The sequence below is a fragment of the Oncorhynchus nerka genome, linkage group LG27 (assembly GCF_034236695.1).
Source record: "Oncorhynchus nerka isolate Pitt River linkage group LG27, Oner_Uvic_2.0, whole genome shotgun sequence".
NCBI lineage: Eukaryota > Metazoa > Chordata > Actinopteri > Salmoniformes > Salmonidae > Oncorhynchus > Oncorhynchus nerka.
Window position 1 is genome coordinate 77,695,066 of NC_088422.1, and position 13,316 is coordinate 77,708,381.

Here is a 13,316-nt window from a genome sequence, read left to right on the forward strand (position 1 = left end):
TTACATAGCCATTTTAATTAAATTGAATCAGCCTTTTACGGTAATAAATAATTTATAAAATCATACCCATACAAAATGTTTAAACAAAAACAATACACAATTGTCAGTTCTCAATTCGACACACATTTCTTCCTTTTCAGTTACACCATTCCATTTCCTGATTACAGACAGCAGATAGCCTCCTATGATACAGCCTATTCACAAATACTAAAAGTTCCCTTGAAAGTAGATTCATGCACACAACCTTGCTCACTGAAAACAAACAGAAAGGAAAAGACCCACAACAGTAATAACGTCACCAAATGTCCAACCTTTTGGCAGGCTACTAAAGCAGGCTGAGTTGTGACGCACGCCTTGACTTCACAGTTGCTACTGTATGCCTTCATCCTGACCGGTGCCAACCCAAAAGTAAATTAAAGTCTACAGAGTAAATAAGGCTGCAGCCGCACCTCTCCAGTTTTCCTCTCATAGTGGTAGAGGCTGCTCCATCAGCAGAGGGAGCGTGGTGAGGCTGTGGTCAGGCCACAGAAAAGGGATTTTGTTTGTGTGTGTGTGTGCGTGGGGCGACAGAAGGGCTTTCCCAAATATTCATGATACATTTCGATAACTCCCTTCAGTTACAGACGACAAACTTGCTATGCTGGGTAGCCATTCTGAGTCGCCATCTCTTTTGCAACTACAAGCATTTGAGGCTCATTATTACCCTTATTCATCCTGCAACATAACACAACAACATGATACAGCACTAGTTTATCATGACAGTACAGTATTAGCATACAAGCTGTCCAGCCTTTCCATATGAATGGTTAGGCAGGGCTTTGAGGCTGAGCAGTGACTGGAGACTCTACAGTCTTCTGTGTTGTGTTGGTGAGGGGGATGCAAGGCTGACAAGCTGCTAGTTGAAGTCCAGGCAGAGTAATAACAGAGTAGATTGTCTCTGACGCCATAGCCTCCATTTCCAGGCTTTCTCACTTTTGTTGGGAAACAACAGCCGTGCGATGATTGAGACTTACGAGTACGGTGATGCGAGACTACTGAGGCCATGGTCTCAGAGGCCTGAGGAATTCCTTAGCCTGACCCGTAGAGGTGCAGGGGTCTGGGGCTCCGCAGGCACGCTGGACCCTCTCTCTGGTTCCTACTGCCAGGCTGGCTCACTGCACACAGCATGCTGAGGAGGGCGAGCATCGACAGACAGATGTGTTAGAGACTGGATTATCATCATATAGACATGGCTTACCTCAGTACTGATCTGTAAGTAGATTTCTGTTGAGTAATTAAGATTTCCAATGTATTCAATACACATGGCAATAAAAAGGTATAATGGCTGTATTACTGTGCTGTATTATGGGACAAGCTCAGAGACTGAGGCTGTGTACCAAATGGCACCCTATTCCATACATAGTTCAGCCCAGTCAAAAGTAGTGATGTATGGAATAGGGAATACTGCTTTGTTTGTAGTTAGCGTAGTAGTAGTAGTAGTTTAAGGTCACCAGCCAGACAGTCTTGGGCATTGCTGTGACCCCTCCAGCTGGAGAGCTGCCAACATGACATGGCTGACTGTGGCCGCCGGTGTGTTAAAATAACAGCTACGTAACAAGCCATGTTTATGAAACCTGAATCTGTTCCAAATTCATTGAACCCCCTTTGCACATAATTCCTCTGGAATTTCTAACTCGAAACAGGATATTGTCTGGCTCTACTATATATCAACTAACCCCCTCCCTCGCAGCTAGTGTGTGTGTTGTCCAAGTGTGTGCATTGTGCATGTTTGTGTTCTGCATGTGTGTGTTGTGACTGGGGGGGGGGGATCATTCTCCTTGGTTATAACCAAGTCTCACTTTCACAAGTTGGGTTTTATAGGTCAGAGGGCAGAGCAGCGCAGCGCTGTGCAGGACTGAGCTGAAATCAAAGATCCAGATGCTCCTACGGGGAGGCCAGCATGGTAAGACAACAGCTTGTATTTTAGTAGTGGTTAAACCTCCACTGAAGGGAAATTTCATTACAGCTTCTCACTTAACCCCTGGTTAAGTAAATGACCAGTCTGCTTAGCTGCAAGCCCCTATGCTGGGAAGTTCTGTGACGCACACCCCTACACCAGCACGTACACAATATCTAAGGGGAAATGTGAATACTATGCTACCCTCACAGGGATACTCACAACTTCTCACAGATTCTGATAGAGGCTCTCGATCCATTGAAACGTCTTTTTGGGTCTCTAGCATCTGAAAGACACAAAAAGACTCAAAATCATGGGCCAAAATGTTAGCGTTGGATTTTTATATCTACTAATATCTAAAGTCAAGTCATCGCTATTCCTACCTTGATCTGTTCTTTGAGGTATTCAGCTCGGGTCATTAGGCTCTTGATCTGCAAAGTGAGAGGTGGTGTTTAGTATGTAATCCATCCACAGTCATTCACATTCTCCTATCTATAACGTCTGATGATGGTGATGATGAGGGTAGACCAAGGTGGATGGCTTCCTATAATGACCCTTTAAAAAACAGATCTGTTGTGGTAGAATAATCATCCTGACCGAGACAGAGGCGGCTGCATCCACCCAGACTCCCAACATTTTATATCATATTAACCTCAGCACCAAGGCTGTAATACTATCAAATCACACCCACAGTAAGATTACAGCTGTAATATTAATGTATTAACCTTCCAACTATTTCAAGGCTGGTGTTCTTATATAAGCCCAGGCATATTGAACTGGGAATTACAGCCCTGAGTTAAGAAAGGCTGAACTGTGCTCAAGAGATGAACCAACACACATGGAGACCATTCCTAGCTGCAGTCAGGGCTCTTTGTGTTCTCACACACATGCTTTTGATCTGCAGTCCTCCCCAGCGTTCGATTATTACAGCCGCATCTGAATTTACTTAAGCCAAGCGCCCATAAAACTTCAAATAGGGAGGTCTGTGAGCCCAGCTTTAAATCTCTCTCCCTCTGGGGTTTGTTGTTGAAACATTGTTGTGTGTTGTTGACCTGGTTGCTTGCAAAACAAATGCTCAAAACACAAAATAATAACTTTCCTTCACCACTGAATATTAATACAGTCAAACTAACTGAAGTAACTGTTGTAAGAGTATACCTCTCCAACTAAATGTCAAGGGAAAGGCTTGGCTATTTCACCTGACCATTGCTAGTGCAGTGGATACCATTATAGTGTCATATGACTGATATTGTAATAGATTTTTTAAATTTCACCTTTATTTAACCAGGTAGGCCAGTTGAGAACAAGTTCTCATTTACAACTGCGACCTGGCCAAGATAAAGCAAAGCAGTGCGACACAAACAACACAGAGTTACACATGGAATAAACAAACATACAGTCAATAACACAATAGAAAAGTATATTTACAGTGTGTGCAAATGTAGTAAGATTAGGGAGGTAAGGCAATAAATAGGCCATAATGGCAAAATAATTACAATTTAGAAATTAAACACTGGAGTGATAGATGTGCAGAAGATGAATGTGCAAGTAAAGATACTGGGGTGCAAAGGAGCAAAAATAAATAACAATATGGGAATGAGGTAGTTGGGTGGGCTATTTACAGATGGGCTACGTACAGGTGCAATGATCTGTAAGCTGCTCTGACAGCTGATGCTTAGTGAGGGAAATATAAGTCTCCAGCTTCAGTGATTTTTGCAATTCGTTCCAGTCATTGGCAGCAGAGAACTGGAAGGAAAGGCGGCCAAAGAGGAGTTGGCTTTGGGGATGACCAGTGAAATATACCTGCTGGAGCGTGTGCTGCTATGGTGACCAGTGAGCTGAGATACGGCGGGGCTTTACCAAGCAAAGACTTATAGATGATTTGGAGCCAGTGGGTTTTGCTACGAATATGAAGCGAGGGCCAGCCAACGAGAGCACACAGGTTGCAGTGGTGGGTAGTATATGGGGCATTGGTGACGAAACGGGCGGCGCTGTGATGGACTACATCCAATTTGCTGAGTAGAGTCTTGGAGGCTATTTTGTAGATGACATCGCCGAAGTCTAGGATTGGTAGAATAGTCAGTTTTACGAGGTTATGTTTGGCAGCATGAGTGAAGGAGGCTTTGTGCGAAATAGGAAGCCGATTCTAGATTTAATTTTGGATTGAGATGCTTAATGTGAGTCTGGAAGGAGAGTTTACAGTCTAACCAGACACCTAAGTATTTGTAGTTGTCCACATATTCTAAGTCAGAACCGTCCAGAGTAGTGATGCTAGACGGGCAGGCGGGTGCGGGCAGCGATCGGTTGAAGAGCATGCATTTAGTTTGACTTGCATTTAAGAGCAGTTGGAGGCCACGGAAGGAGTGTTGTACGGCATTGAAGTTTGTCTGGAGGTTTGTTAACACAGTGTCCAAAGAAGGACCAGAAGTATATCAGAGAATCACCAGCAGCAAGAGCGACATCATTGATGTATACAGAGAAAAGGGTCAGCCAGGAATTTTACCCTGAGGCACCCCCATAGAGACTGCCAGAGGTATGGACAACAGGCCCTCTGATTTGGGACACTGCTCTATCTGAGAAGTGGTTGGTGAACCAGGCGAGGCAGTCATTTTAGAAACCAAGGTTGTTGAGTCTGCCGATAAGAATACGGTGATTGACAGAGTCGAAAGCCTTGGCCAGGTTGATGAATACGGCTGCACAGTAACCGATGGCGGTTATGATATCGTTTAGGACCTTAAGCGTGGCTGAGGTGCACCCAGATTGCATAGCGGAGAAGGTACGATGGGATTCAAAATGTTTGGTGAACGGTTTGTTAACTTGGCTTTCGAAGACTTTAGAAAGGCAAGGTAGGATAGATTTTTATTTTATTTTACTAGGCAAGTCAGTTAAGAACAAATTCTTATTTTCAATGATGGCCTAGGAACAGTGGGTTAACTGCATTGTTCAGGGGCAGAATGACAGATTTTTACCTTGTCAGCTCGGGATTCGATCTTGCAACCTTTCGGTTACTAGTCCAACGCTCTAACCACTAGGCTACCTGCCACCCCTTATAAGTCTGTAACAGTTTGGGTCTAGAGTGTCTCCCCCTTTGAAGAGGGGGATGACCGCGGTAGCTTTCCAATCTTTGGGGAATCTCGGACAATATGAAAGAGAGGTTGAACAGGCTAGTAATAGGGGTTGCAACAACTGAGGCGGATAATTTTAAAAAGAGAGGGTCCAGATTGTCTAGCCCAGCTGATTCGTAGGGGTCCAGATTTTGCACCTCTTTCAGAACATCAGCTATCTGGATTTGGGTGAAGGAGAAATGGGGAGGCTTGGGCAAGTTGCTGTGGGGGGTGCTGAGATGTTGGCCGGGGTAGGGGTGGCCAGGTGGAAGGCATGGCCAGCCGTAGAAAAATGCTTATTGAAATTCTCGATTATCATAGATTTATCGGTGGTGATAGTGTTTCTTAGCCTCAGCGCAGTGGGCAGCTGGGAGGAGGTGCTCTTATTCGCCATGGACTTTACAGTGTCCCAGAACGTTTTGGAGTATGTGCTACAGGATGCAAATTTCTGTTTGAAAAAGCTAGCCTTTCTTTGCTTTCCTAACTGCCTGTGTATATTGGTCCTAACTTTCCTGAAAAGTTGCATATAGCGGGGGCTATTTGATGCTAATGCAGTACGCCACAGGTTGATTTGTGCTGGTCGAGGGCAGTCAGGTCTGGAGTGAACCAAGGGCTATATCTATTCTTAGTTATACATTTTTTGAATGGGGCATGCTTATTTAAGATGTTGAGGAAAACACTTAAGGAATAACCAGGCATCCCAGGTCAATATCCTTCCAGGATACTCGGGCCAGGCGAATTAGAAAGGCCTGCTTGCTGAAGTGTTTTAGGGAGCGTTTGACAGTGATGAGGGGTGGTCGTTTGACCGCGGACCCATCACGGACGCAGGCAATGAGGCTGTGATCGCTGAGATCCTGGGTGAAGACATCAGAGGTGTATTTTAAGGGCAGGTTGGTCAGGATGATATCTATGAGGGTGCCTGTGTTTATGGATTTAGGGTTGTACCTGGTAGGTTCCATAATAATTTGTGTGAGATTGAGGGCATCTAGCATAGATTGGAGGACGGCTGGGGTGTTAAGCATATCCCGGTTTAGGTCACCTAACAGTACAAACTCTGAAGATAAATCGTGGGCAATTAATTCACATATGGTGACTAGGGCACAGCTGGGGGATGAGGGGAGTATATAACAAGCAGAAACAGTGAGAGACTTATTTCTGGAAAGGTGAATTTTTAAAAGTAGAAGCTCGAACTGATTGGCTACAGACCTGGAAACCATGACATAACTCTGCAGGCTAACTTCACCCCCTTTGGCAGTTCTATCTTGGTGGAAAATGTTATAGTTGTGGATGGAAATTTCAGAATTTTGGTGGCCTTCCTAAGCCAGGATTCAGACACGGCTAGGACATCAGGGTTGGCGGAGTGTGCTAAAGCAGTGAGAAAAAAAAAACTTAGGGAGGAGGCTTCTGATGTTAACATGCATGAAACCAAGGCTTTTACGGTTACAGAAGTCAACAAATGATAGCGCCTGGGGAATAGGGGTGGCTACAGGGCCTGGGTTAACCTCTACATCACCAGAGGAACAGAGGAGGAGGAGTAGGATAAGGGTACGGCTAAAGGCTATAAGAACTGGTCGGGAACAGCGAATAAAAGGAGCAGATTTCTGGGCGTGGTAGAATAGATAAAAGGTATAATGTACAGACAAGGATATGGTAGGATGTGAGTACAGTGGAGAAAAACCTAGGCGTTGAGTGACGATGAGAGAGGTTTCGTCTCTGGAGGCACCAGTTAAGTCAGGTTAGGTCTCCGCATGTGTGTGGGGTGGGACAAAGGAGTTATCTAAAGCATTTTTAGCGGGACTGAGGGCTCTACAGTGAAATAAAAACAGTAAGAAATATTCAAGACAACAGTAGACAAGGCATATTGTTAGAGAGAGGCATATAGCAATCACAGGTGTTGATCAGGAGAGCTAAGACAACAACGGGTAAATGGCGATGAACGGACAGAGTGGGTCAGTTAGGTACATACAGGGCCTGAGTTCAAGGCTGGGGCCGACAGGTAAACAAAATGACCTATTATTGAAACAGTCCAGGGGCATCAGCTGTGTAGCCGAATGATCATAGGGTCAAAAGAGCAGCAATAGGTGAGTCAGGGTGCAGTTCAGTAGTCACTACTAAGCTAGGCGAGCAGGGGACACAGCGTTCAGAAAAGCTAGCAGGCCGGGGCCAGCAGATGGTTCTTCGGCGACATCGTAACAGAATAGCCTGTTGAGACCACATTGGGCGATCACGTCGGGAGTCCAGTCGTGATGGATCGGCGGGGCTCCGTGTCGACAATAAAGGGTCCAGGCCAATTGGCAAAGGAGGTATTGTAGCCCTAGAATTAGCTGGTATATGGGTGATATATGTACACCAAACTGCAGTGTCACTGATCTATTACGTTAGTAGCTTTTATTCAGAGAAACATTCACGTGACTACCAGAGAATGCTCCTGGGTGTTGTGTCCCAGATATAGCTGTGCTTGTTTGGTCTCAGAGACCTGGTGTGTGTATGTCTTCAGGTGCTCTGTGCTGTTATGGCGAGCAATGAACCAGGTCTCTCCTCACCCCCTTACCTCACATTCTCACCTAAACCCTCTCATCCACCTCACCCCCAGTAACTCACCTCAATCCTCTCATTCACCTCACACTCAGTAACTTATCTCACATTCTCACCTAAACCCTTTCATCCACCTCATCCCCAGTAACTCAGATTACTTTCTCACCGAAACCCTCTCATCCCCAGTAACTCACCTCACCGTGGAGCAACTCTCTCCTGCGCCCCTGGGCTTCAGCTGGAAGACAGACATAGAGGGGGAGGAGAGGGAGAAAGAGAAGGAAGGGGGGTGGGTGGAGAGAATATAAAGAGATTAATCACTGCTCTCCCAATCACCATGTTTGCACAAGAGTGGGTATTTTACCGAGCCAGTTTGGTTGTGATAGCCCACTGAGGCTCAGGGGGAACCCTTGAAACTGAAGCAGCCTTTCTTCAATTAGCCTGCCTGAGGAGGAGGGGACCAGTTCTCCAGCAGCAAGGCATTATGGGAAGGGAATGTAATCAACCAAAGGCTATAGCGAGACAAAAGGGACAATGTTTTCTCCCACAGTCCCCTGGTCTCGCTGACGTGCCACGGTCCCGTTCCCCCGATCCATCATGATTATTTAACGACTCAAGCCGTCTCTTCTCTATTAAGATAGATAATAGTTTTTATTTGTTTCCAGTGTGTAATAACACTGAGAAATTAACTGTTGGGCTCTCAATGGGAACCAGATGGCAGCGAGCGGCTCTATACCACACACAGGGCGCTGGCACCAGGTCTCATCCACAGCTCAAAGCCACATCTGGCTCCAGCATCATCATCCCCATCCCGCCTGCCTGCCTTGCCTCCCTCCACCACTAGGACCATCTCCCAGATGAGGCCATGTGGAGTCAGGGCTAATAGAGACCAGGCCACAGCCTAGAGGAGTCTAGTCCACATACAGACACTGAGCCAGAGCGCTGAGGAGAGGAGACCATTATGGGCCACCACTGCCACCGTCTCTCTTTAATAACAATAACAGCCAGCCAAACTGAGGGCTGGAGACACAGCAGGCACTCAGGGCAGGCTCTGCTGCAGTCTCTGATGTAATACCCTCTTAATTCTGGAGATTGAATTACTGTGTTACTCCCGGACTCCCTGCAGGGTTGTAAAATCACACCTGTGTTTATTAGAGTCCATGCAGCAGACGCTGTATGTGGCATAGATGACTGACTCATTGTTTTCCCCATCTAAAGGACTAATATAGTCTATGTGGGATTTTCAGTGAGTTGATCTTACCTGCCAGGGCTAGCAGTAGTTCTCCCAGACTCTGCTGGTACAGAGCCAGTGTATCATGGTCCTCTATCCCATTCTCCTCCTGGAATGCAATACAAGTGTGTTATGAAAAGGGAAGACGTCCCACTATGGCATAGTAGTCCACTCTCAAGAAAGCCCCCAGATCCCATAGCAGCAGCCTTCAATCCATCCTGCTGTAGACAGCATCTACAAGCCACTACCACTCTCTCTGGTAGTCTCCCCCGAGCTCCATCATCATGCCCTGCTCATGGTAACCAGTCCCCTCAGCTTACCATGGCAATGGCTGTAGATGCCAGCTCCAGAGCAGCCAGCACCCGTGGTTGGTCACGGGACATCTCTGAGAAGGGGGGAAAAGAAAGAAAGAAAGAAAGAGAGAGAGAGAGAGAGAGAGAGAGATGAACCTGAGGCCTTCTCAGAACACCGCCTCTAGGTACTTTTCAATACCCAGTTACATTTGATAACGTGCTCCTTCTGAGTTATGAATGTGTTATCAAGTCCTTATGAAGGCTCCCTTCAAATAAAGTAGGGTTTAAATTAGGTCCTCTATATAAGGGTCATGAAATACGGTATTTATGATGTACAGCAGGTAAAGTTAGCTGTATTACCTCTCAGGATGTCTCTGGTGGACTTGAACTGCTCAAAGCAGAGGCTGTTGTCTGCAGACACCAGAGCTTTCAGCTCCTCTGCCCTGGACACGTACTGACTAACCTGCAGGAACGGTTTATATTGCTGTCATTCACTTCATTCTATGATGTCATCCATAGCATGTGTTTTTCATCCATGCCATATGTTATTCAAATAATTTCAGTATAGCTTTTGGGGTATGAAAATACAATAGACCAAATATACTTGTACTCTGTACCTTTTGCCTAAGGGCATCTTTACGCAGTCTGTCTGTCTCATCTGGAAAGGGGAGAGAAGATACATTCCTTAGACAGTTACCAATAGTGTTCTGATTATGTAATCTCCAGTTCTGTGAGCTTGTATCACTTTTCAGTTGATGTTGGACTGTGGTACGGAATTAGACATTATATAGATGAGAGACCTGAGAGAAGTTGTTATTGTGGCAGGTAGGGGCTGTGCGTGTTACTCTTACAGTGAATGGCGGGGACAAAGTGCTCTAGTGAGCTGCAGTACAGAGACAGAGCAGCTGATCTATCCCCCTCCTGGTCCTTCTGAACAGCTTTCAGGACCAGATCCTTCTGCAAGAGGAGACAGACAGGGAGTCACACCAATACATCTAACTCTCTTTCACACACCCGCATGCACCCACACGTACACGCGCGCACACACACACACACACCGCTTTCCCCAGGCTCTCTGCATTGGGCATGTGCTCGAGGTCCACCCAGGGGTGGGAGAAGAACTGAGCGAAGGTGAGACGGGTGTCAGGGTCCCTGTCCAGCAGCCGCAGCAGTAAGTCCCTGCAGTTCCTGGACACTCTGGCCCCTGCAGGCAGCTGAGACACACAACACAACCAGAGAACCACAATGTTTTGATAAGAAGTTGCAACACATACTTTGTGTTATCCTTGATGGTTTCCACTTGTGGCTGGAATTATATTTTTAAAATTGTCGATTAAATTATATCTATCTTCCAACTAATTACACTCTGTCCTGACCACTGGATTGAGGAGGAGACTGTAGTACCCACTCCGGCACAGGAGTGTCCCTTCCAACAAGAAAGCACTGTGAGATAAGGTTTATTGGGCAAGTGTGCCACCATGTGGTGGCAAATATACTCACAGGGGAAAGAATGATTCTTCTAACAGCAGTCACAGAATGAACAATCATTGCTACCACACATTTCTTTAGATAGATGTAACAGAGCTTACCTCGATGGGCTTGTCACTGCGGATCTTCTCCTCCAGTTCAGCATAGGATCTGGAGGCAAATGGTGCCCGGCCAAATAGTGTCTCTACATACAGAAGTAAGAACAACAAATAAATGATAAGAATAAGTGAGAAAGCAATATAAACTTAAACCATCTTTGGCATTCAAAGCAGTAACGTTGAAGTTTGATGTCACTGAGATGTCTGGTTTGTGCTTAAGAGAGCATAGAGTGTTCTATTTAAGATAGTGTTCTATTTAATTGCACGGAGAGATGAGATAGTTATCCATTTAAATCTGTGCTCTTACCATACAGGATGACTCCCACAGACCAGAGGTCGACCCTGGAGTCATACTGCCGTCGACACACCATCTCAGGGGCCATGTAGAGAGGAGAGCCCCTCAGAGCACTCTGCTCATCCCACGGAGACATGTAACTCGCAAAGCCAAAATCTGACAACAGCATAGGGCAAAAATGTTTTTTAATGCTCAGTGCCCTAGACTAGCCTCAGTCAAGACTTTGATACACCTGGCAATACTTGGAGCAGCTTTACAAAATCCTCTAATGCATGATTCAGTGGTGCAACTGTTGCATTCCATCATTTTAAATGTCACAACTGAATAGCGCAGAGACAGTGCCACCAATAACCTCTGGCATATTGGCACTGCTATGATTTCGCAGCTATATCACAGTCCCATGGTGATGAAATGCAAAATATGAATAAAGATAGAAATGTGACCATAAGGAATACTGTATGTAAGTGTGATTGTGGCACTTGCCAGTGTGCTGTACCTGCTAGTTTAAGAACAGAACCATTGAGCAGAATGTTCTGGGGTTTCAGGTCCAGATGGGAGATGTTATGATTATGGAGAAACTGAAGAGCGCAGGCTGTTTTCAGACATGTAGCAAGAGAAGAGGGAGTAAGAGAGAGAGAGTGCCTTATTGCTGTTGGTCCCACCATTTTTTGTTATATGTATACTTTGACAATGTAAGTAATATAACTTGCCATGTCAATAAAGTCTTCTGAATTGAATTGATTTCAGTGGGAGAGAGAGAAAGAGAGAGAGATAGTGGGAGAGAGAACTGCTCAACATCATTAAATAGTTCTCTAAATAATGTAGGTTACTTATACCCAACGCACCACTGACTCTGGTGTGACTCACCTATCTGCTGCAGGAAGAGCCGAGCCACCCTCTCAGGTAGCAAGCGCCTACTGTGGATGAAACGGGACAGGTCCCCACCAGAACACCACTCCAGGATCAGATAGATGTTTTCACTGTCCCACTGACCAATGGCAGAGAACACAATTAGACTCAATTCCCTCAGACAAGGATATGAAATGTAGCCTGCTGAGTCCCAGATCAGTTTGTGCTCTCTTGTCTGGCAAGCAATGTGGGAGTCAGGATAGCCTATATGAAATGTACTTATATGAGTGGGGATTGGCTGATTAAATATTGGGCTGATTAAATATTAAACTGATTGTAAACCTGAAAGTCCTTCAGCTGAACAATGTGAGGGTGGCGAACAGTTTTCAGGATCTCTATCTCAGTCAGCAGGTTCTCCATAGACACCTTGTTCAGAGTCTTCTTCCCAACCACCTTCACTGCCACCACCTCCCGGTTGTCCCCCTGCACACACAGATCCAGTAGACTGAACAATGCTCTAGTCTGGGACATGACATCAGTTTGGAAGCCAGGCTACAGGGGAAGTCTTAAAACTGTCATTTCTATTAGGGAAGTTGCTACTATTTACTTGTGTTGTTTATGCAAGTAGTTGTGCTTATAGGCTAGCTAGTAGCTAGCTAACTCGGTCTGCAACGAATGGCGTACCTTTCTGTAGGCTTTGTAAACTGTCGCATAGGTGCCACTGCCCAGCCTCTCTGTGAGAATGAAATTAGCCAGTTTCGGTGGGGCGAAGCTCGAAGCCATGATGATGATGTTCACAGTTGCATCAAAGTTGCTGTGGACCCCTTCACTGCTGCAAAGTGCACTAGAACATATATAGAGGAAGTTGGTCTATATAATTCAAATTTAGCTACAAAAGCAATGCCTATATCTGACCAGACTGAAGTGAAACAGGAACGTCTACAACAATGGCTGTTGCAGCTAGCTAGTACAGTACTACATAGGAGATATGTTGAGCTGACTTGCTGCTACCTAGCAAGCAATTATTTTTTTAAATATTTTTTTTTTTTAACTCAGCCCATCTTCTATACTTCTCAGAAATGTGTATATTTATACAAATATTTACCGTCATTCAAGTATAAATACTGCCGAATTTGCAGAATGATTCTTCTTCTTCAAAGTTGTATTGACAGACTATACATACACCTTGGTGTATTGCCGCCACCTACAGTACATGGTATTGACACCAAAAATATTTCAATTTCGGGAAGGGGGGCGAAATAAAACAACAAAAATCAAACAACCGTCCCACTCCTTCAGTTACATTCAAATCACATCAATACACAGACTCCGGTGCCTGTGAGTTGCAGAATGATTGTTTACATGGCTAGCTAGCTCCACTGTGAACATGCTGTCGTTGTCAGCTGGCAAAACACGTCAACTCGTCGATGATCCAAACCATGGCACATTTTTTTTTCTTACTGCCCCCTACCGGTTTGATATTTAATACT

At 45.3% G+C, this 13,316-nt stretch overlaps 1 protein-coding gene across 2 annotated transcripts; it reads right to left on the reverse strand.

Annotated features, from left to right (window-relative positions):
* On the reverse strand, positions 1-13,257 carry LOC115112468 (serine/threonine-protein kinase ULK3). Of its 2 annotated transcripts, XM_029639553.2 has the most exons (17): positions 12,932-13,255; positions 12,511-12,670; positions 12,169-12,309; positions 11,845-11,965; positions 11,474-11,569; positions 10,990-11,133; positions 10,686-10,768; positions 10,155-10,310; positions 9,948-10,053; positions 9,714-9,754; positions 9,457-9,559; positions 9,124-9,188; positions 8,834-8,912; positions 7,770-7,810; positions 2,320-2,367; positions 2,159-2,222; positions 1-1,168 (listed from the first exon to the last, which is right to left on the reverse strand). In XM_029639553.2, the coding sequence occupies exons 2-17, from the start codon at positions 12,607-12,609 to the stop codon at positions 1,152-1,154; spliced, it is 1,404 nt and encodes a 467-aa protein (XP_029495413.2). In that variant the 5' UTR covers positions 12,610-12,670; positions 12,932-13,255; the 3' UTR covers positions 1-1,151. The 2 variants fall into 2 exon arrangements, 1 of the variants encoding a protein (XP_029495413.2); XR_010461589.1 differs by lacking the exons at positions 1-1,168; positions 2,159-2,222 and adding an exon at positions 6,247-6,405 and having other exon boundaries at positions 12,932-13,257.
* Positions 13,258-13,316: the final 59 nt, after the last annotated feature.